Source organism: Passer montanus, unplaced genomic scaffold (assembly GCF_014805655.1).
Source record: "Passer montanus isolate IOZ18808 unplaced genomic scaffold, ASM1480565v1 scaffold45, whole genome shotgun sequence".
Taxonomy (NCBI): Eukaryota; Metazoa; Chordata; class Aves; order Passeriformes; family Passeridae; genus Passer; species Passer montanus.
The window spans coordinates 10,185,886-10,210,896 of NW_024369373.1; the positions used below are offsets into that span (position 1 = coordinate 10,185,886).

Genomic DNA, 25,011 nt, shown 5'->3' on the forward strand with positions numbered 1-25,011 from the left:
GAGCAGTCCAGGAAAAGCTTTTTTCCATTAAATTTATGAAAACCATAAATTGAGGCAAACCTAAGATTCCCAATGGAATCAAGATTATCTTCCCGCTACCACCACCTTAAAATTATCACATGCTTATTGGAACACTAATATCTGCACCCTAGGAGTACATTTGCTTTCAACAATGAGGGTGATTCTTTTAAAAACACTTCAGTGTGGTAAATGCGATACAGATCTTTGCAAGTATTAAGTTTTGGAACAGTTTTGCTAATAGCAGCTAACAATACTGGATTAATATAATTTATAAATAATTGTTCCCTAAGCGGTGAACATAAGTCTACACATTCACAATAATCTAAAACAAAATAAATAGTGACTATGCATAATGTGGTACAACTTTCACTAGTTTCTATGAAGAAAAGCTGAACATCTTGATAAAATTATCTGATCAAATTAAAATATGACTCTAAAAATTAAAAAAAAATTGTCAAATTAACATCACTTAAGCTTAGTGTTGGAGTAAATGTTATGACTTGCTGTATTTTTGGAATATATATATATATTTTCCTTTTTGAAGTAAAACACTTTAACACATTGAAAATGTTTATTAATTTAAGTGATAACATTGGTTCTGGTCTCATTTTACTTTAAAAATCATTGCACTCATTAGTGCCCATAAAGGTCAGGTTGGTCTGTAGTATTCTGTAAATGTATATAAAAAGTTTCTCAAAGCTAACAGTACTTTTTATAAAAGCATCATCTCAGAACTGCTGCATTTAATACAGTCAGGTATGCCAAGTACAGACTCTCCTCTTTACAGAAATATGTGAAAGTAAATGCCACTTAACTCTCTACCACTGAAGTGTCCCCACTCCTGCTCCAAACTATGCCTGTGAGTGCAATTTTCCATTTCATTCGCATTCATGGCATCAAAGGTACTGCAAGCTCGACTTGTGATGTGACTGAACCACACACACGTGGAGTTTCAACGAAATGAGAACTAGGTCAATGAAGAGATATTATGAGATATGAAAGGTTTGGGTCTTTAAGGCAATATAAAGTATATTTCATTATTTGAAATTGTTTTGTTTTTAATAATTAAGTGTATATATAAAAATGCCTAAGAGGGGAGTGAGAAAAAAATACTTTAATTGTAAAATTTACTTAAAGCTTCAACAGTTATCATCTCCTACAGGAGTTAGCAAAAATATAAAAGACAAAAAAACCCAGACCTGAAAGGGGGAGGAAAGGCACAAACAAGGAGGCATGGGATTAAAGCAGCCCAGGAATGCAAACGTCTGTAACAAACTGAGTTTTGTTGTTTTGCTTTTTTTTAAACTACAAAAAAACCCAAAAAAACAAAAACAAAAAACAAAACAAAACAAAAAGAAAACAATCACCACCATCAACTGAACAAAAAAAAAAAAAAAAAAAAAAAAAAAACCCACAAAAAAAAAAAAAAACAACAAAACCAAAACCAAACCCCAAGTGGCCTTTTGTTGTTTCTTTAAAAAAAAGAAGGAAGGGTCAAGGAGAGACCACTAAGGGGAGGAAGAGAAGGATGCAACTACAAAACCCCATTGCCTGAAATGATGGCACTCTAGAAAACAAGGTGAAGGTTACTTCTCAGAGATGACAAGCTCAGTGTCTACACAAAGTACATGTACACTTTATACAAATGAAAATCTTCATTTGTCACCATAAACCTTTCTTTCAGAGGAACAGCTTTTGCAGATCAGAAGTTCTATGAGATCTTCCAAATGCCAAGAAAAGAAATTCTGAGCAATATAACTAGTAATGTCTCTTTATATGGATGTTAAGATGACAATTCAGATTATTTTCCAAACTAATCCTGAGAAAAATTTATGTTTACAATTTAAACAGCAATGTTATGTAAAAAGTATTAACAAATCCACTATTACAAATGTCAGTTTTCCTATATGGTCATCTATATATACACAATAAAATGGTAAGTATATGCAAAAATAATTAAAAAATCATGCACAAATTACTTTCACCTTTAAAGGCTGGGTTTCCCTCAAAATACAATTTTTTGCCTTTTTTTTCCTATTTTTTGTGTTTTATTTGTTTGTTACCACCCCCTAGACACACTGAGTACTATCTCTACAGGTCAGCATGAGCTGATGGGAAATACATTTATTTTACATTCAAGCTTTTATATCCTAAATGACCCTGTTGTAGCATATGACTTATCAAATGAGCAGCCTTTTTCCTCATTTAAAAAAATTAATTTTTTTCCTTTTTTTCCCTTTTTTTTTTTTTTTTGTTTTTTTTTTTTTTTTGCAGTGATCAATCTTCATGTTCCGTTCCGTGGCGAGCTGGGAAAAAAAAATGCAGTTGCTAATCTATGTCTGAACAGTCTGAAGCTCCAGAAGAGATCCAAGGAGTCACTATCAAACTATCCTGTAGCATGAGATCATTGCACACAGAAGAACAGTCATAAAGTAGGCAACTATCTACAAAGGTCTGACAGGGCTGCATCCCTCTTGTGTTTCCTCTTTTTGCCGTGGAAAAACTGATGGTGTGATTTGCTGCCTTGGTGCTGTTTGTTTGTGACTGAGGTACCATGGCTTGAGTTTGTTGGACCTTGGAAGCCTTTGTTAGAAGAGCGAAACAACCGTGCGGATCCATGCTGTGGAGGAAAGAGAACATGGTAAATCCCTGCCAGTGGGACACAGCACGGCAATCACAGCCCTGCTTCTGCACAACCAGCACGGTGGCTCCTGAGAGCAGCACACCTGGCAACTGCTGTGCCAGGAGGAGCCTGAGACACAGCACTGCAGAGCCCATCTCCCACCTGGGTGCGTGCAAACAAACGTTCACCTCTAGCCCCAAACAAGTGCAGAGTACAGCACAGCACTTGGAATTTTGGGAAGTATAAAGGTACTTTACAGAAATGTCCATAATCCAAGACAACACAGGAACATTGCTCAAATCTGATTCAGTACTGATTTTATGCCACATCTTTTCAGAGATGGGGTGTGTCAGATCATGGGCATGCACGTTCCAGCCTGGAATTAGTTCTGCCCAATAACACAAACACATGCTCATAGCATAGCCAAGGCCAGGCATGTAAATTGTCTTGTCAGAAGACAGATCACCAGCAAGTAAGAGGCATGTCTTCAGAATAATTTTCAAGGAAAATATTCCAGAAGGTTCTGGACTATGTTTCAAACATAAAAGATCTAATTTCTGAAAAAGTGTAAGAATTTAAACTGCATATATCCAGGGTATATTGTATATAGAGGCATAGAATATTCCCAGAATATTGAAGCATTCCTCAGCTTGGGAAATCTAAATGCATAAGGTCTGATAGGTGTCATCATAAGGATGTTTGGCTACAGAGGAAAATGAGGGTGAATGTTATGTATCACAAAGAATCTTCACCTCCCTTAGTGGAAGACAGATCAACAAGTATCAACAGCTAAAAGAGCAGCCAGTCAGAGTTTTAAACACACATTTTTGCTAACTGCTTTCACTGAGTGTAGGCACACCTCATTTCTCAAATTTTGCAATCAAAACTGGACTGATGTGCTTTTTGCAAAGGAGGAAATGGGTGCAACACAGCTAAATACCTCTGGCAAATTTGGTGTACAAGTCAGACCAACTTCATCTGTTTTGAAGTTGGGAAAGCCACGGTTGCAAATTCATCTGTGCAAGCTTAACAGAGAACCAGGTGGCTTTACATACAATCAGTGTTTGGAAACTTTTAATGGGGCAAAAGGGAGGTGAAAAATGCAGTGCTCCCTTTCCAGAACAAGTTACCCTTCCAGGGGGATATGTGTAATATTCAAATAATCTACACAGTTGTTGCTTTCAAACATTTCACAAACCTGAGATTTGTTCGTGTTGCTGGATGTATTGGCTGTTTGGCTATTTTGTGTTTTCCCACTTGACTGGGAGGATTCCAGTGACACTTCTTGTGACCCCACTCTGTTTGTGGTAGACTGACGACAACTCAACTGTTTAGAGGTTTTGCAAGGTGTTCCATCAGAATCCTTCAGGAAAATGTAAAGGATTAGTGAGCTTTTCTTAAGAATGAGTATTTCTAAAAGTGATTTTTCCTTTAAAAATAAAGTTAACAGTGGAAAAAACTGAAAACTTGTTTATTTTACTAGATATTAAAATTCTTTCAATCCAGAATTCTTATCAAGTAAAACAGATTTAAAGATGTATTGATGTGTGATTCTGGTTTTGAGATCTGCCTTTCATTTTTTAAGTAAAATTCCCAAACAGATCTTTTCCAAAGCTTTTGGCCTGTTTGCTTATCAAAGCATGTGGCTTAGGACTACCAGTCTGTTTTACTTTTGAAATACATTTTTCCCAGAGAAAAGAGGGCTGTGGAACTTTGTGTCTATATATTCACTTTCTACATGTATTGTGTCAAAAACACACTGCAACTTGTATGTGTACAAATTGCATAAGAATTAACATCTTATGCAAGTTAGGATTCTGGATGAATTAACTGACTAGGATTGTGAGCTCCTAAAATGTATTTTGTGACAATATAAATCAGAGGGAAAAACACCAAAGAAATATTAAAAAGCAGAGTCAGAAAACCTCCAGTACTTACTACATCACTAGAGCTGGACAGTGTGGATGATGATGATGATAAAGGACCTGATGAAGAATTTGAAGAATGTTTACTAAGTGTTTCTGAAGTTTTATTTCTAGGTTTTCCCAGTGCTTCATTCTCTTCAGAAAGATTATTGTTGCATTTGTCCAGCTGCTGAGTATCTACTATCAAGGTTACTCCATTACCTAGTAAAAACAAAACAGAAGCATCACCACACATTTAAATGCAAAAAATATGTTGCCTTGGGGTCTTTAATATAAACCCCCTACAAAATATGTGTTTCATCCTACAGGACACTCACAGACACCTGCTCACATCCACACCCTAAATCCATGCAGGCACACGTGAGTGCCTCTGTGTGTGAGCACTGCAGGCCAGCTCCTCCCAGAGCTTCCTGACAGGATCCATTAATGCACTGAGCATTGCCATGGTCTGAGATGGAAATTGGGGGCAGAAGATGTGGGAAAAGGCACTAACAAAGTTCAGATGTGCTGCTGTAGATTGTTTCATGCCACGCTTCAACAGCACTCAAATGCACAGGTTTAATTCTGTTCCTCTATGTCCAATACTCAGCAACTCCAGTTTTTCTTCTGCTGCAGCTGCTAATATCCGAAGAACCCCAAATAAGCCTCCTTGCTTTGTAGGGTTTCCTACATTGAAAACTCAAGATACAGAACTCTCATATCTCACTATGCCCTCCATTAAAAAAAAAAAAAAAAGAATTGGAACTTAAATGTGAACTAAATAAACAAAACAACCACTGTTACTGTCACCGTTACTTCCTTAACACAGGGTTCTTTTTTATGACTGCTGTTTCATCTGAAGTAAGACTCTTAGGAGGTAGAGATTTACATGATGTCCATGCACACAGGCAGCTAAAAGGGAGGTGATGGGAGCTCCTGGGACAGAGCACTGGCTGTCTGCCATTCCCAGGGACAGCAGGGCCACCAGGGCCTGCAGGCTGACAGCCCAATGGCACAGAGCACATCCAGCTGACAAATCATTCACACTAGTTCAAAAACAAGTAAAAGAAATCCCAGCCTAGCCAAAAGAACGGGTCCTTGAAACATCTTCTCTGATTAATCACTAACAAGAGAACACTTCTGACAGGAAACATTCTAAAATTAACTGGAGAGTATCAAAATTAATTCTAGTTTGAAAACTTCCAGACAGCAGATACACCTGCACCAAAAGAGGGTGGCAACTGACTGCTGAAGTCAGCAGATGGGCAATGTGAGTCCAAAAGGCATTGTCACCAAGTTCTCTGGCTAGATTTTGTGTGTTTCTATTTTTTAAAAACAAGATCATGACTGATACTACATACAGTACGTCAGACCTTAAAATGAATTTTCAGGACTTTTCCGTTTAAAAGACTTCTTCCACTTACATAGTGAATCCTGGCTTAAGTATTGCTTCCTTAAACATACAGTACGTCAGACCTTAAAATGAATATCAATAATGCAGAATTTAAGGATTCAGATTTAAACTGGCATGCCCAGTAATTCTTGTTAAAACTTTGTCCACATTTAAAGGACAAAGGAAGTGTGACAATGTGGTAATTTAAATTGGAAGTTTTTCCAAAGTCTTTTTGGAAGGCAGCACTCTTTACAGATCTCTCTACTAACCAAATCTAGTGTTGTACAATAAAGATGGGGACATTTTACTCTTGTACAAATCTAACTTTTCTGGATGAAAAGACAGGAATACTGAACAAAAAAAGGAAATTGCTACTAAGATGCACACATTGACTAATGTGAGGCAAAAGCAATCTATACAAGCAAAATCTGCAAGAAGTTTCCCCCCTCAGCCCTGCTGAGTCAAAACTCACCATTACATGAAGATTCTGTTCTGCTTTGCATTCCCCACTGCTTGGATATCCAGTCTCTGTATGTGGCCACTTCTTGTGTTACTCTAATTATTCTCCCTAATATACTGCAAACCAGGAGAAAAAAAAACCAAAAACCAAAAAACAAACAAAACCATCACCACAATTAATTTTTAGACACAGGAAAATATAAGCAATGAATGTCAGAGATTTAGACTTGGAGTCTTTACCTTTCTGTTTCGTTGTTAGGATAATATTTAGCTATTGGGGAAACTGCATGGCTCAGAACAACATAGGCATAATCAAAAGCCTGCTTCACCTGCATGGCACCATAGGAACTCCTCCCAACATCATTACCTTAAAATAAGAATATAAATAAATGAGTAAGATTGAAACTGTGGTTATCAGCTTTCAGGCAGGAGGCAGTAATGTTTTAAAAATTGTGCTTGAGTCCCAACTAACTGCAGCCACCTCTTGTAGAACAGGATTAGCATAAAGCATAAATATTTATGCTTTATGCTATATATATATATATTTATTTATTTATTTATTTAGCATAAACGGTTTAAAATATCTACAGGGATTTTGATGTAAAGAAGTCCAGACCAGCAATTCTCTGGTACAAGTACAATATATGACGAGGAAAAAAATCCTGCAGTGCATCTATTAAACATTTAATAGTACTGTTATTCCATTTTGGTTTCTGGGGATACCTGGCTGTAATGGATCCTCAATGTACAGCATTGATGGTCTGTAGCCATCCAGCATGCTTTTCTGCACTTCATCCTTGGCAACATAAGAGCCACCATCCTTTATTCGGATTCCAGTCTTCAGATAATTGAAGTGACGTCCATATAATTCAAAAAACTCTATTAAAAGAACACCATAGTTGGCATTGGGCATACAGGCATCTTCCCTGGGATGCAGCTATTAAGAAGAGAGAAAAAAATTCATTCTTTTAAAACTTCAAGCTCTTTTCTTTTTCACAGAAAATATGTCTAAACACAGTAATAAAAATAATAAAACAGATATGTCTAAATAAAGCATTTTCCCTTGATTAAGCAGTTTTGCCTCTTTAAAATAAGATGCTATGACAACTTTTATAAAATAACTACCTCTTCAAAAAAAGGCTGTCAAGCACTAATCTTTTTGCATTTGAACTTTTAGTCCAATAAGTGAACTTCCAGCATTAATGGCAGGGTTCTTGTGAAAAAGCAGGTCAGCAAAACTTACAAACCTGGGTCTGCAATACAAATACTTCTCATGTGCACAGCTATACACAGGATCCCCTCTACTGCTAAGTAAGCAGCCTGAGTGGACAAACCAGCTCAGAATTGTAACTGATATGAAACCTACCTTTTTAATTTATTTTTTTAAGTGAGGAAATAGAAGTACTGTTACTCAACATAAGTAAAAAAAGGATTAGGAGAGATTTTGGTTTTAAACTATATGCATGTTGCCCTTATTTCTTTTGCACTCAGCAGGGAACTGCAAAGGCACTCAGCAAACACCGAGCTCCGGTTCCAGGCTCAGGTTTTAGAGTAATTACAGTCTGGAAAAGTATGGACATACACTTACAAAAACAGTTATACATAACATTTAGTTCAGGAAAAACAACAGGGCTGATACAGCCAGAAATGAGCCACTTCATATTTGTCCAGTATTTCCCTCTCCCAGGCACAACAATATAGATTCAGCTCATGCATTTTGTTCTATTAGATTTAAGAGGAAGTTATAAAACATGTTTGCTTGAGATCAGCTTAGAAACCCAGAGAACCAAGATTACACTGCATTTGTTAGAGGACACACAGGGTGTGTGACCTGGAGACCAAGTGCAATAAAGGACAGCTGCAGCTAACACCAACCTTATGGAACTTGTTCCAAGCAAGTTATACAATATTCAAGTTGTTTTACTAGGAATGACACATGTCATATCATGTGTATCAAAATCATGTGTATCAGTGCCTGGCATTGGCACACCAACAGATATTCTAAACACCTTTCGTACCAAAAGTATCAGCACCAGAGAAGGAACAGAAGACAGATGGGACATATCTAATTTTAAATGAAAAGGGGGTGCAACCCCAAAAAACTGACAGCTTAAATGATTAAATTTGAGGGTTGACCAAATTCCTTCTTATGGTGATGTCCTTAGGCACCACAGTGACATTGATAAATTCCATTGAACTTACCTGAAGGAAACTGACAGCCATTAAAAAGAGACTATAAGAACCAATTCCACCTGTAAATACTTCATTAAGGTCCCTCTGCAACAGGAACTGTTTCAATACTAAAACTAGAAATGGTAACACAGGATATTTCTGAAAGAGAAAAACAAAGTTGTTACAATACTGTGATGCATGCATACAATGGAGAGCACACTGAAACCATCTGTTTTATTATATTTTGGCTCTAAGCTAACTGTAAATCTAACCTATCATTTTTGGTAACAGTGGAGAAGGGCCAGTGACCTGCCTGTGACCAACACAGGTATTTTACCTGTTGGACTCTGGTGGCAGATACTCACAACAGAAAAAAGTTATTACATCATAAAATCAGAGGTATTTGGGTTGAATATATACACTTACTTTTCTCATACAAGTGAAAAGAATAGCAAAGGAACAACTGTGGAGATACCAACATCTGTAACAAAACCTTCTTGCTACAGCTGAGAGGTAGCTCAAAGTGCACTGAGATTTCTGTCCTGCAAGTACTTCAGATGCCCAGAGTTAAAGAAAGCCCTTCAAAACTACTACACTCAGGTAACATCTTCAAACAAACAAAATACCTTTGGGTAACAGGTCCTTTAAAGGGTTTATCTGCATGGATTCCCTTAAGAGGTGTGCTGGACAAGGACCTTTGGGACAGCAGTGGAGGCTGGGCCAACCTGCACTCTGTACCCCCCTCACAGAGGAGGGGCAAAAGAGCTCAATCAGAGCATTACTTTTATCAACACAGAGCCAAAAAGTTCCTTAGTGTCACAGATGAATGTAGATCATTATGTCCATGACTGCAAAAAGATTAAAGGGAAAGAATTTTGCCAAGAACTTCTCTGTATGAGCCTTACAGTGAGTATTGGGAGCCTTATCTAACTGAAGATCCCTAACTATCTAAGTGAAGATTTTGAACTATTAAGAACTTCCAGTCACAAGCTGAAGTGTTGAATACCAGTATATACCAAAATTTAAAGATGGGATTTTTCTTGGAAAACTGCATACCCTTAATAAAGGCTCCAATTGCCTCAGATTTCCTAAATAACCTGGAGGAAGAGGAAGAGGTATTTCCAAGCCTAATACCAAATATGACATCTCAGTTAGGTACTGAAGTTATGTGGGACAAAATAACACCCAAGAGAATGCCCTGCAATGTTATCTAGAGAGTGCCTCAAGAACACCAACCAAGTCACTTGACAAGAACACGCCAAGCTTTCTCCAAGTGAAACAAAGGCCCCTCCACAGCAGCACAGCCTCCTCCTCCTCAGCACAGCCTCCTCCTGCCGTGCTCGAGGCCAGCTGTGGTGTGGCACAGCTGCACAGCCGTGGCTCAGCCTGCTGGGAAGCAGCCCTGTGGGAAAGCACCGTGTGGGAAGCCCTGCTGGGAGTGCCTCCACTCTGCTCGAGAGCTGCTGCCCTGCGCTGTGAGCCTGAGCCACCACTGCTGCTGATCCTGACCCTCATCCTGGCCCTGCCCACTGCCTGCACATCCTCACTGGCCACTTCTCTGCCACGCTGGGAGCCGACCCCAGCTACTGGCACCAGACCTGCTCTGCTCTTTGGGCTGCAGCCTCGTCCCTGCTGCCACACACAGCTCCTGCTCCATGCCCAGGGACACAGACCCCTCTCACCCCCTGAGCCAAGGCCAAAGGGTCACAAGTAACCCAGGCAACTTGATTTTCTATGCTTTCACACACAAAAACACCCTCAAGCTTTCATAAGGAGACTATCTCCCATCCTGAAATTCAGAAGTGCAGAGCTCAATGAACTGCAGTTAAAAGAGCAGAACACGTAAAAAAAGGAATAGTGCTTTTTTCTTAATCATTGTACCATTAAAACTACCCCACATTTCATTCTTGTATTTTAGTATCTTCATGCCTTTTAAGGCAATATATCTACAACTTAAGAATGTGCCTCAGCATTATCAGACAACAAAAAACAACAGAGTAAAAGTGTATCTCTAGCAAGGATACAATTAAAATAAAACAGAAAATGAAATTAAGTCATCAAATACTCAGCGGGTAGTTCTGTGAGTGTTGCCTAACCTTGATAAAATCCTTGATGAGCTGGGCTGCTTTAACCCCATTCTGTACATTAAAGCTTATATCAACTTTTACTTCAGTGAAGGAATCTGTCAGTTTAATAATAGGTACCTGCAAAAGAAAGATACAATAAGTCAATACAGATTTCCAAGACACACTTGGTTTCATTTGTAACTTAGATGCACCAGAAAACCTGAAGTTTTTTATGAATTTATAGAGAGGAGATAGTGAAATCAGGACTCCTATTTATGAACTCATTTGCCTTGCCAATCTGTTTACATAAATTTTGCTTTTCTAGCTCATAAACACTATCTTGAATTTACTGTCCTGCTGAACAGAACTTAATGCTTCACCTTCCAGGTGATTTATTTTGGATGGGTTTGGGTGAGTTGCTGTTGCAGCAGCTCAGCTCTGGTGGAGACCACAGACACCAGAGGGAGACAAACACTGGAGAAACACAGAGAAATGGTCCTGGAGACACAGAAATGACACGACTCATGTCACTGGGGTCATCACTTCCTCACCAAAATCAACTTCAGTTAAGAAGTACAAGATATGGAGAGTACTCTGATGTGTCTCCATCTGAGTGACCATCAAATAATAATAGCTATGACTTGGATACATCAATATTCTTACAACTCTTACAGGTAAGAAAGGTAGGAAATTATCATGGAATTAATATATTTTTTTCAAGACATACCACCACCTATTTAGACAAGGCTGTATACTTAGTATTTCTTTGTGAGAACTGATTATACCTGCTTACTTGCAGAAAGAAAAAATAAATTATTTACGTATGTAAAAACTCAGTCCAGAAACGGTTTAAAAACATCAATGCACAACACTGACTAGTTCAATCTCTCTTAAAAGCAATATATTGTGCATATGAAATCAGACAATTTCCACAACAGAAAAAATGCTTTTGTTATTGCACTATCAATTATTTTGTCAGTGATAAAAATCACACTAAATAAATAAGCTCTTTATGTTCTATTTCAAATTTAATACACAAAATAAGTTTCTGCTTATAAAAATGCATTCTTTTAACCAACATCTTTCTTTGATTAGAAATTTAGTTTAAAACAAGGGAACACCCTCTTCCCCCAAACTTACAGTTGCTTTATCTAAAACCTTTACTGAGTTTTCATCTGCTACATTGTGCTTTCTAAGAGCTTCTTCCAGGGTCCAAAGAGGTAATGTCTCCCATTTTCCAAACACAACTAAATCAATATCACTGAAATGGAAAAAAAAAAATTTATTCAAATTAAAAGACCAACACACTTAAAATACAAACAACTGACATCTATATATAATTTGAATAAAGCTGACAGAACATAGCTAAACCAAATAATTAATTCTGATTTTTCCAAGGAAATGGCTGGAGATGAACTCTTACACTTGGGGAAATACAGGCCATTTCAGGTTACCCAGAGTGGGGACAGATGAACATAAATCAATTAGACTGCAAAGCCTCAAATTAGTCTCCTCAGGCTACACTGTGAGCAGAGAGGGATCAGCTTCTCTGGAGTGATTCAGAGCAAGAAATGAACTTGTTGTGAATCACCACCTTTGGGCTGTATTCATCAGGAATGTCCATTTAACAGCCTGCCACCACAAGGAAAAGTCCTGTTCCCCATCCTCTATCCCCACATGCATGACCCTGTCTCCTCCCTTGCTCCAGGTCTGTTTGCCTAATCCACAGCAAATCAAAAATCTATTAATGGGTCTGGCAGAAACCTTCCTCACTGCTCCTTTAAAGGACCCACAGAACATTCTGGGTAATTTCCTGCCTCTTTGCATCTCTAAGTTGGTTTTCTGGATGATCACAGCACCAGAGGGCACAGGGTAAGCTGCTGGCCTGTGGTACCAAGAGCAGGGAGCAAGGAAAGGGAGAAGAAAACCTGGCAACTTGGACTTCAGGAAGCAACAAGCTATTAAATAAGATCAAGCCGCTAATTAAGTTCACTCTTTGAAGGGGTGTCTCCATCTTACTACACCTCCTCCCTATGCACACACAGAATCATTTCATTACACAGGAAGCTGACACCCTAATCCAATCCCTGAACTCAAATTCAAAGGCTGGCTGGTGTCACATCTGCAGCCACTGAGGGCTACTGTGAGATCCTGAGCTTCTCCCTCTCTGCTGCCCTTTGATTCCCCTGCTTGGCCAGGAGCTCAAGGAGGTGAGAGTGTACCCCCACAGTTATGCTAGCAGGGTGCTTCAGAGACATGGAAAACTGTGTAACAGAAAACACAAAAAAGTTTAGAAATACTTCCCCCTGCAACAGATTCTACAGATCTGCTGACTGACAAACACCACTGCTTTTACAATCCCAAGAAACCACATGTGCATTAGAGGAGCTGTCTCCTGAAGCAGCAGCTCAGCCACAGACCACTGGGCTGACAAGGACAGGCAGCACCAAGCCACTTTCAGAAATGTGTTCAAAACTGGCTTGCAGAGCAGGAAATGCTGCTGGACATGTATCTTCTAAACTAAATTAGTGTTAAACCCACTGCTGACAGTTAAAAACAGGAAACATTTTCCTGATGCACACCAAGAGAGAAAAAGCAGCTCTGTTGCCACCTTGAGCATGGACACTGCCTGCAAATGTACACAGAGATCCAGCAGCAAAGGCACTGTGCGCCCAAACCTTCACCAGCAGCTTAAGCTAATGGTTACAGAGCAAATCCCAACAAAGAGACACATTAAAAACACACTTCAGGCCTTTCTGAATCCCAGAGCCTAAAATCTAAACAAACTATTATTGAGAGGTAGGGAAAACCTAGGGCAAAGGGAAGCTTTGATAGAAGGCAACAGTGAATTAATGACCAACACAAAAATGATGACTATTTTAAAAGTTTGGCAAGCACTGCCACAGGAAGGTTTTTTGTGGGCTTATGTACTGTATTTGAAGCATCTGCACTTGTTCTCCCCCAAACCTCACCTGAAACAAAGATGCAAGAAAGGCAGTATATGACAACAGAAAAACATTTTTGTTATATCTGTTGCAAAACAATCAAGCAAATATAGTAAAATATCCATCAAGTGGCCAGGAATATCTCTCTAGCATTACCAGCATCAAGTCATATTTAATTAAGCCTATTTAAAATAAATTTTAGTAAGGCCAGGAATGAGGCCAAATGTGAAAACAGTGAGTATTTGTACACCTCACTTCTGGCTTTACAAACAAAAACTGAGAAATTAGACTTCCTTACAACACCTGAAACTAAAGCAGGAACTAAAGCACCTGTCAGGTTCTTTCTTTTCCAAAAAGAGATGGAACAATGATGAGGATAGCCCTCACCTGCAGTCAGTACTAGATGTCCTCCTGTTCCCAAAGTGTGGAACTCAGTTCAAAAGTTATCCTCAGATTTATGCTATTTAAATGTGTTTATCCCCTACAGCCATTTAAGCCTTTCACTCCATTTCTATTTAGTTGTCATAAATACACACAATTTCTACACAGAAGATACCAGTGTCACTGATTAAACACTATTTATGAAAACTAGCGATAAATTTGGAAAAGGCAGATGTTGACTTTGTACAGATTTCACAAAAGAAGACTGAAAGAAAAAAAAATAATTCTGTATATAACATTTTCTTTTCAGCACTAATATTAACAATGTGATGTTAAAAGTTTTGATTTAGTCATCTGTGGAGAAAAAAATTAGCTTTTCTTTTAGGGCCAATATCTTCTTTTTGTATTGAAGCCAAATCCCAACATAAGCCTTTTTTAACCACATGGTAATTCAGAACCTTCTACTGATACATGCAAGATCTATATAGACGTGTTACAGTCAATAGTCTTATTTATTGCATTTCCGTACATTTTGCAGAGAACTAATAGCTTAACACTTTCTTAGCTAACAAGTATTGACACAAGTAACACAGATCCTGGGAGAGCAGAAAAATAACCCAAGGGTTGTAGGTCCAACAAGTTTCTTTTCTTTTGTGTGGAATTTACACTGAAAAATTACTAACCTTGTAGGTAAATATAACCCAGTTTTAAAACTTCCAAATATCTGCACCTGAAACACAAGAAAAGGATATATAAGAAAACATATAGGACGAATTAAGAAATGTTTCAGGTTTCAGAAGACCAAGTTTATTAAGCTGCTTGTAAAGGCTGGCTATTGCTACCCTCCATTGGTAGATTCTGGTATTGCTAACAGGCACTGAACACTTCTGTTACAGCATACACATCTTCAATGTACTACAAACAGCTGATCCTCATTGTTTTGTCTCATAATACATTAACAACTTTGGCTTTTCTAATAAACAACTGCTTTACAATGTAAAAATTGTTCCCATGACCACATTTGTCAAAAACCCAATTTGTCAAGAACGCAAGATTTTGAAATGCTTAACGATGACAAAATATTTAAGAAAAACAGTATCAGTTTAATTTGATTTTTGTTTTCATATCTCCAAGTATACCTCTCAGTATTTAAACACTTTGAAGTTTAATGTATTTCCATTGCTTTGCATACTTTAAAAACCCCAATTCTATCATGCCCCCTTTTTTTCTGCATTACAAAGCAAGTAGCACAACTCTGTCTATTTCTGCTTAAACAACAAACAAAAGTTTCATAAAACTTCACATCCCACAGAATTACTTTATTATGCTGGATTGTTACTAGCACTGGAGGTGTAAACCATCAGGTTTCCCCTGTAAGCTGCCAAAACCACGCTCTCAGTACTTAGCCAAGCCTTGCAGGGAGGTCGGACTCATGTGCTGAGTCTCAAAGGGGGGTTGGGGAGACTTCAAAGTGAAAAATGTCTACATATTTGGGCTCATTTTCAGCCATTCTTCTGATGTGTTTCCTGGAGCCACCTTATACACACTTGAGTATTCTGCTTTAATGAGTCTCATACACCAGCTTGATTGCCACCTATTTGTATGTCAAGTGACCCATTTTTTATGTTTTTCCCCTTCAGGGTAAGAAAAAGGGGGAGACAAGAAAAGATGATGTTTTGCAAGTGCCTTAATACTTTAGTAGACTAAGAAGCAGTTTGAGCGCTTCTTCCTGATTATTTTTTATCACTTCACTCCTCTTAGCCCCTCACCCCAAGCCCAATAAAAAGTACATACACAATTTAATATTGAAAGTTCATAGCTTCTTAAACTGTCAAAGACTGTGAGAGGTGCCACAGCATGAACATCAGTATTGTACAAAAGCATAAAGGCATCACCAAGCTAAGAATGTAATAATACTAATAATAATCACTGTTTTTAATCCAGGGTAGCAATAAAAGCACCCTCTGTGAAACTGAGTTCAGTCAAACCAGGATTCATTTGGGCACCAAAACCACCAGAAAAGTGTTTTTGCACAATAAAACAGCCACTGATGGTTTGGAAAAAACTAAATGTGCTTTCACAATATCAAACAAAATAGTGTGTTCAGCTGAACAGCAAAGAGAGCCTTTACAGAATAAACAACCCTGAAAGTATTCATAAACTTACTGATACAACATATATGACCTTTACCAAAAGGAATGAGACAACATCTGCTCTTGTACAATAATCTGGAGTATGAGAAACACTGAACTATTAAAAAAGAAACCCACACCCACACTTCAACCACTCTCTCAGAAAAACTGGAAACATGAAAGAGTGGAGAAATCAGAACACAAATTTGAAAGGATTTTGATTTACTATCAATTTTGAATTTAAATAGTTGAGGCTCTGTAGCCATGCAAGTATAGAAAACATCCCAAAACAGAACACTGTTATGGCTTGAGATGTTGAGCTGTGAGCATCAGTTTTTGTGGTGTGCCAATGCTGCTGATAATGTTTTTGTTGTTTGTGGACAGAGATCTGTATTTGCACTCATAAGATAACTTCAGTCTTCACAGTACTGTAATGACTCCTACTCCTCTATGTTGTGGTTACTGTTTATCCCACACTTCTATGAACTTTTTAATATTAAATTCCAGAGTTCCTGAAGGAACTTTGATTACAGTATGTGTCCAAATACATGCTCACCAAGCACAACAGAACTTGGAAACCCACAAAAGCATGGTAAATTTCTGGTACCAAAATCCCTCTGTCAAAACAATGAAAAGTACATCCACAGCCAATTTAATTTCCCTTTAGTCTACATCTCTCAGCAGAATTTTCTGAAGTTTATCAAACTAAATAGATTTCATCTTTCTACCTTCATTCGCAGTCATAGTATTTTCATAATTTAAGTGTGTGAAATATGTAACATTCCCTTCAGATCTATGTGGTCACACAGACATGAAGCTGAGGATATCATGAGGATATCATCCTCAATCTGACTGCGTAAGTACTTACTTGTTTAGTAGCTAAATTTTACTACTGAACTTGTCAAAAATCTTTGTCTTAAGAAGTTTTCATGTAAATGTTTTGGGTTGTTTGGTTTCAACATAATTAAAGTGTTTCTTATGGTCAGAGCCCTGCTGATGCCAAGAACAGTTCTCACTTACTAGGAATGTTTCCTTCTAAGCACATTCCCTTGAGTAAGAGAGCAAATGACACAATTGCTAACTTCTATAAATAAAGTAACAGTTTAGGATACCTAGTTTTACCCCCCCTCCATCTGCTTTTTCAGCCTTTTTCTAAGTGGAACAGGGGAAGGGGAAAAAAAAGGACGTGCTCAGGCACATTCTACATGTACATTCTCCGTATGTTTAAATTCATGAAGCCGTATTTTTTCTTTTCTTAGTAACTGATTTTTATGTGTTTATATATTTTTTATGTCTTACCTATGTGTTTAGTGAGAGACTACAAGCTAAATGTGTATGTTTAACTTCCAAGTTTATTTAAACTTGTTTGGCTGTATCTACGACTCAAAATGAGCAGCTTAAACATTAACTCATCACTTTACACTACAGCTACAGCTGAGGACATTGGACCAGATAACACTCCACCTTCTCAGAGCATGTACTCAAAACTTGAATCTTAGAAGTAGCTAAACCAACACAGATTGTCAAAAGGTTAGTGATTAACTCAAAGGACTGAAAAATTACAAGAGACTGTCCAAGTTGAACACAGTTGAGTTCAGTAGTTCAGTTCCCAAGCTGATCTGGCAAAATAAGTTTTAGAAAAATAACACCACAGTAATGTTGTTGTCACCATTCAGTTCTCTTTTAGCCTCCAGAAAATGGAAGGATATACAAAAGGAGAATTCTTCCTCAACGTAACAACTGCAGACAAAGTGCAGTTGGGCTTTGAAGAACAGTTACTGACTTGAGAAAAAGGAACTGGCACGCTCTCTCTCTCTAACATTTTCAAGCACAGCAGAGACAGACAGTCCTGGCAGATTTAACTGGCACTAATTGAAAAGTGAACTTTGGTTTTTCAACTACACAGTGTGTGCTTCCTCTCAGTCATGTTACAGCTAAGCCCAGTGGTCAGCTGTCGCCTGTGGTAGGACTTGTATTTGCTTCCCCTCCTTAAATACCTGGTGGCTACAAAATCTTTCAGCAGCTTAAAGAAAGACTATTTTCTCAAGGATGCAAAGCTACACACACACACACATATATGTATGCTACATATGTATGTAAAAAGTTACTTTTAATACAAAAGACTTTTACAGATCAAGCCTGTCCTACAGAGTATTTCTGGAAGCAGTATGTTCTTGTGCCCATTCAAAGGGCTAGTGGTAACAAAGAGAGATCTCCTGATAACAAATCCATTCACTTCATTAAACTAGTTAAGTTTGCAGCACACAAACTTGCTTAGGAAATTGCAACATCTCTAGGTTGATGCCATCAGTGGTTTTGGTGAAATCCTCTCCTGCAAGGCACTGGCAGGGTGTGGTACCCACATTGTTCTCTACACTATTGCCTGTCAGACCACTCCTGCTCTGGATTGGGGTCCACCTGACTGTTTCACTGGGTTAGAGGAGAGCTGTCTAACACCTGTGGTACAGGCTGCTCCCTTACACAGTTCCCAGGGAAGGGTTACTGCATTTGCTCAAAGAGAAAATTGCCAGATATGTGGAGTAATGACTCAAAACACCTCCCTCCAGCTGTGCAAAGGCAGCAATCACCGAGTGGAGAGTGCTCCTTCCATACCATGCTCTCTGATACACTGTCCATAACAATCACCTCCTGGAAAATGTGAGAATATTTTACACACAAACCCACACATCACATACACAGAGCTTATACAGAATTCACATTCTGTCGTATTCTGCTGATTTCTAAAAAGGCATTCCAAAAAACAGGTTAAGAAGATTTGAAATGAACAGTGGATTTAAGTCACTCATGTCAAAACACTGTCTTTTACTGTGGCAGGATCAAAGAGCATTCCTTATACTAGAGATTCTGCTGTCTGAATCTGGTTTGCTATTCTGGCTAACAAGCCCTTATTTTCAGCTACTGTTATCTACAAATAGATGACTACAGCTAGAAATTTACATTCTGAAAATGAACACAATATTAGTAGAAGAATACAATTAAACTAGATCCAATTATGCCAGAAACCCAACTGTGTCCCCATAAAACCATACTGACTTATAAATGCAACTTCTCTGTCTTCTTTTTAATCTAACCTTTATAAAAAAAAACCCCCATAGCTCTGCATAGGAGAAACTCTTGTTTTGAATGAGTATGTACTAGCAAAAACCCATCTACAGTGGAAAGAGGCATTACACAGCTTAGCACACAGATCTACAGATTTGTTTCTTCCTAAACACAGACTCCCAAGTTTTTTTAATTTGTAAAATGTATCAATTTACTATAACTGCCTATTAAAAATACCATGGTCTATGTAATACGACACTGCTGGTACACCACCTTAATTTATTCAGGATCACAGGCCTTTGGACTAAAAGCCCTACTACTAAAGATAGGAGTTTCAGAAGATTTCTTTAAACACAACACATGCATACATGTATGATATGTTCCCAATCATCTTATCAAATAAATATTCATGAGACTAAACATTGCCACACCTTTATGCCTTTTCTTTGACTACAGAAGGACTGACTTGTCTTTCATCCTATGTGTGGTAGAAGATCTGTATTATTTGAGAAAGAAAGATCACCTCTCTCATTTCACCAGAAGTCTTTTTATGTTTAAGATGGAAAAATAAAACAGCATTTGCAATATTCAATATTCCATAAAGTAAATAGGCACAAAATGTTGCTTTTATATATAAACAAATAAAACAGTGTTCTACTCACATCTGCATTAGGCCAGAGCTCTTTGATAACATTTTCTATTCTGTTCACCACTTCCATCCGCATTCTCTCTTCTTCAGGTCTGGGAGACATATACTTATAAAAGTCAATGATTTCTTCATGAAGACTAAGAAAGAAATAAAAAAAGAAAGAACAAAGAGTCAGAAAAAACCCACATGCAAATGAAATATCAACTATTCTAACAAAAAATATTTTAAGCTCCTAGTTCTCAATTTCCTTAAGGGGCAATTTTAGAGCAGCATGCAATTAAAAAAAAATCCACATTCATAACACTTTGTAGCATTTATTTCCACATTAGCTTCTTATGCCAACAGGTCAATATTGCACTTGATTTGCTAAAAGCATGGAAGCAAACCTAAGTCCAAGTGCCTTCAATTCACATTGAAAGTCACACTTTATTTTAATGCCAGCATAACACAGAAATGGTTCAGTCTTCAACCATGAACGCAGCTGTAGCTCTGAGTACACACTTCACAAAAACACTTCCTAGTCAGCCCCTTGGCACCAGGCAGGGAGCTTCAGGCAGCAGTCTGTATTCAGTACCACACTTGCAAAAGTTGACAGTAATTGTGCCAGTACTAGAGCTGGAAAAACTGCTTCTTTTACTGCTTATAGAAGTCACATAAACTAAAAATGTTCTCTCCCCCCATAACCCCAGAAAATACGTAGTACACATGTAGCAGCAATTGCTCAGAGAATAACTGACTGACAGACAGTTAACCAATATATAATTTACCATATTACATGTGCTTTTCATTGTAAGTTATGTTTAGCTTGCCTGTAACGAGAGCTGAAATAAAAATGTCTTCATACAGTGCTACAAATTTCTGTGCTTCTGTAGTACCAGAAACACATCATCAACTTGACTAATAATGTAATTCCAGCCACAGAGTAACTAAATTAATTTCATTTGTTTCCTGCAATGACCATTACAGTAATAGCTAGTTATCTTTTAAGAATGTATTGTTTCTAGTTACCAAGTACAACTGCATCTTTCATTAAAGCTCTGAGGGACCACCAGAAGAGAGCAATTTATTAAGACCAAGCCCTTAGCTGAGATGGGGAATCTAATACTTCCCTACTGCATACACATGTAAATAAATCAAATGTTAATAACTGGAAGCTGTATACAGGTGTCAACAAAACTGATTAAAAAATCCGACAGCTGTGTTTAACAGAGTCAGAGCAGGCAAAGAACTCAAACCACCTGTGTTAAATTCTTCCAATATTGCAGTGGCACAAGCTTCTCTCCCTCCACCCCCGAGTTAGGGGAACAGCCACAAAAGTCTGGCAGCTCGGGGTGGCCATTGCCATTACTCCCTATACAGAAAAGGCTAAGAGAAAAACTCCTCTGACAGAGCACATCTCTTACCTCCTCCCACAGCTGCTTTCTGGCTTTTCTTTGGAAGCTTATATCCTGCAGTTAATGTGCACATTCCAAACCACCACTTACAACTTACACCACGCTGACTACTCTGCCTTCAGCTTCTCAGCCAGCTCTACTCTTCACTGCTGTTCCATCTGTTGGCATTTAAACTTTCTCACAGTTATCTTCCCAGTGCAAGCACTGGATTCAGGTGAGAAGTAGGTGATAAAGGTGATAAAGGACAAGTCGAGCACTTGAATGACCAAGTTCACTCTGTCCTCGCTGCCAGTCACATGCACTGAATTGCTAATTTGTTTCCACATGCTTGACCATTAATCTAGCTTTCAAAACCAAAAGTAACAAGGAAAATGGGTAAACCCCCAATAATTAAACTCCCGAAAACAGAAATTATTTTTCAGGTGTAATTGATGAAGTAGATTACAGGAGTCAAGTCTATCTTAGGGGCTACTCAGTAGGGAACTGATCAAGAAACACAGCCCCATTTCTGCCTCTGCTCCCCTGGACCAGCTGGAGCAGACTGGTTACATCCAAAGGCACACGAAAATACTGCCCCAGAGCAGTGTTTTCAGCAAGGACTGAATGCCCACATGCACTGTGAGCCACGAGGAGCAATACCATGCCGTCTGAGGGCACTAAACGTCATGAGATGTGCTGGGATGGTACCAAGGGAGTATCCCAGGGGAGAAATTCATGCATGGCACAGCACAAATCCATACTGTCCATCATTAGTGGGCCCAGCTGCTCCTGGGCTCATGCTTTATGGGAGTTAATTGTTGCCCTGTCCCATCAGGGAGCTCTGAAAGAACAAGGCAATCAGAAAAGAGGTCCCCAAAGTGCACAGAGAGCCAAGCCATACACACACTGCAGTTCTCAGGGCACTGCTCTTTATTAACTCCACTGACACTCTTAATCCACATAATTATATCAACTGCTGCATTCTTTAGAAGCACATAAAATAATGATGTGCTGTCAGAACCAGATGTATTTCTTTTTCTAAACATAAATAACAGATGTCTGCATTTCTTTGAATGGGATCCTTCTTATTCTGAGGTAGTCATGAAAAGCTTTGTGGCAAAACAAAAAATTAAGCTACCTGCAAACACAAACCTACATTACACATGCACAGAATGTTAGTAAACACTGCACATGTAGAAAAGAATGAAATCTGATCTTCTTCAATGACAGAAGAAAGGCTTAAGACTACTAGAAAGAGTTCTCATCAGCACTCCAGTTGGAAATAGCACAGACATATCTGTGTTTCATCTGCTGCAAGACTCCTGCTGCCAGGACCTCCTGTGCTGCACAGAGCCATGGTGTGCAGCAGGCAGGCAGAAGCTACAGGGGCTCAAGACTACACCTGGATCCATATTTCCCTGCCCAATAACAGGCTGCTGCCAAGAAATAAGGGAATGATTAATTAAAGCCAAGACAAACAAAAGCAGACACACGTGGATTTCAGAGCAGTACAACATGACTTAGAGGCGTGACTCCAATTAATGTGGAGTTAACTCATGCTGTATTGAAAATTAAAACTCAAGGTTATTCACTGTCTTAATCAACATCTATTATAGTTGCTGTTTTTCAAAACAATTTGTTAGGATTAATGGAGTCTGTTCACAAAAGTCTCTAGTGAAATTTTCTATATTTAGCCAAAATGAAGATCAAAGAGACTGAGATGTTCTTTTTGGCATCATAATAGTATTTTATTATTCAATACCATTACATTCATCAGTAATTTCAGATAAAAGTCTTTAAAAGGAGACTTGTTTATAGAAGGAAATTACACTGTAATAAACCTGATTTCACTATTGAAAGATATTTCATTTGGCTTCAGAGTCATACTGAAGCATACCCAAAACATACTTAGGATGAATGCATGGAAAGAACTCCCTGCCATGCATAAGACCATTAGTTTGCCATTTTTGTAACAGCAAATAGGAGTAAACAAGTGGGTCTTTGTCCTGTACTTCAGGAAATCTTAGCACATGGAGAAAGTAAAATAAAAAGCCCTCTTACACTTTCTTTAAATAGGTTTTAAAACAAAGTTCTACTTGCATCACACCTGTTTTCAAGTCTGGTAATCTGATTCCATCAGAATTTCAAAGCAAGAACAGAATTATAGAGAAGCCACTCAAGTTAATATCATGTCCTACTGAGTGGGACAGTGATGCATCATTAAAAAAATAAAATATGGGTGGAAGAAGTTGTAATCACAAGAATGACTTCCCATGGTAACATCTCTGAATAGCCCCAAGAGGAACACAAGACTGTGAGACTCAAGTCTTTCAGGTGAAAAGTTGCAGCTTTTGTGAGGAGCAAGTACTATGGAACATAGTGCATTACATTACTTAGTTTGATCACAGCTTACTTCATTTTGTAGCACAACTTGTGGGCTCCAAATGTAAAACTCAGGAATCTCAAGCTCCTTTATGTAAGATGTCGTCCTGGAGTATGAATCTTGTTGCACATCTGGCAATCAATTAAAAACTAATCACGTATGAACAAAACGTCATTTGTTTGATATGCAGAGCACACAGATAATGTGCCTAGCACATACACTTGATGTGTGCACTTCAGCTACCTGACACCTAAACCAGCACAACTCTCCTGCTGCAAGTCCAGAACTGGAACCAAGAGTGACACTGGGAGAGACTTCACAATGTGAAACACAAGTAGAAATAACCCAAGTGTCACTTCTCTGCACTCTGATCCAGATGCAGAATAAATGAGCAGCCCACTGTCCTCACAGACAGCCTGGAGGAAGCTTCCTGACTGAACCAGTGCCCAACAGCCACAGCTGGGTGAGACCATTCCTTCAGCCTCCATGGTCCCAAGCAACTGAGCAGCAGAGCTCAGTCCTGCTAAAGCAGAGCCCAGTCCTGCCAAAGCAGAGCCAACAGCCACAGCTGGGTGAGACCATTCCTTCAGCCCCCATGGTCCCAACAAGCAACTGAGCAGCAGAGCTCAGTCCTGCCAAAGCAGAGCCCAGTCCTGCTAAAGCAGATCCCAGTCCTGCCAAAGCAGAGTAGCCAGCAAGGTCAAGATCATTCTGACCCTTTTTGCTTAAGCACAGGATAGCAGTTAAGTGTTGTTTTGTGTCAACACTCTGTATTATACTAACTAGAATAAATGTTTTTATTTTTAAAAATTCCTGTTTTGGTCATTCTGGAATTGTGCTATACTTCACTCTCCTCTGGCTCTTTATTCCTCATTTGACAGGAGAAATTACGCAGGCATGCATGTTCTAATTTCTCTCATCAGGGCGTTACCCATGGCTTCTGCTCCAACTGTTCAAAATTCTGCTCATCCATCTCAAAGAGCTTCTCTGCCTTGGGCTTATATATTCCTTTGCACACAAAAGGCTATTTGCAATGTCACTGAAGATAATTGAAAACAGTGGATATCAACTATGCTCAAAAAATCATCTTGTGCTCATGCACTATAGTTTTGTTTTGGCAGGATTTCTGAAGAAAGTTTCATATGCAGAATGATGAAAATCTAAATTTATTAGAAACTCCATGGATGGTGGTCTGAAGCAAGCAATGAACACACAGGTGACTTTCATTTTCCCAAATTCTATGCTCTAAACTTTAAGAGTTTAAGGGATATTTGCAACATAGTCCTGCAGCACTAAATGAGCCTTTTGTATCTGAGTTTTCTTTGGATAAATAATTACTAAAGGACAGTGTTTATTTGCCCCTATCATTTAAAGTCTCCTTTTGACTAAAAAAAAAATTTTAAAAAAACTGAAGGAAACAAGAAGAAATACTGTAGAATTTCAGGAT

General features: G+C 38.5%; 1 protein-coding gene across 1 annotated transcript in view; it reads right to left on the reverse strand.

The window, feature by feature from the left end:
• Positions 1-2,247: 2,247 nt before the first annotated feature.
• Positions 2,248-25,011, reverse strand: part of TENT4B (terminal nucleotidyltransferase 4B) — a 39,167-nt gene continuing 16,403 nt past the window's right edge. Inside the window, 11 exon segments of the mRNA XM_039721351.1 lie at positions 2,248-2,641; positions 3,843-4,007; positions 4,583-4,770; positions 6,414-6,517; positions 6,641-6,767; positions 7,124-7,337; positions 8,603-8,731; positions 10,669-10,776; positions 11,779-11,899; positions 14,648-14,694; positions 19,822-19,945. Of these exon segments, the coding sequence (XP_039577285.1) occupies positions 2,462-2,641; positions 3,843-4,007; positions 4,583-4,770; positions 6,414-6,517; positions 6,641-6,767; positions 7,124-7,337; positions 8,603-8,731; positions 10,669-10,776; positions 11,779-11,899; positions 14,648-14,694; positions 19,822-19,945 (1,507 nt within the window). The 3' untranslated portion in view covers positions 2,248-2,461.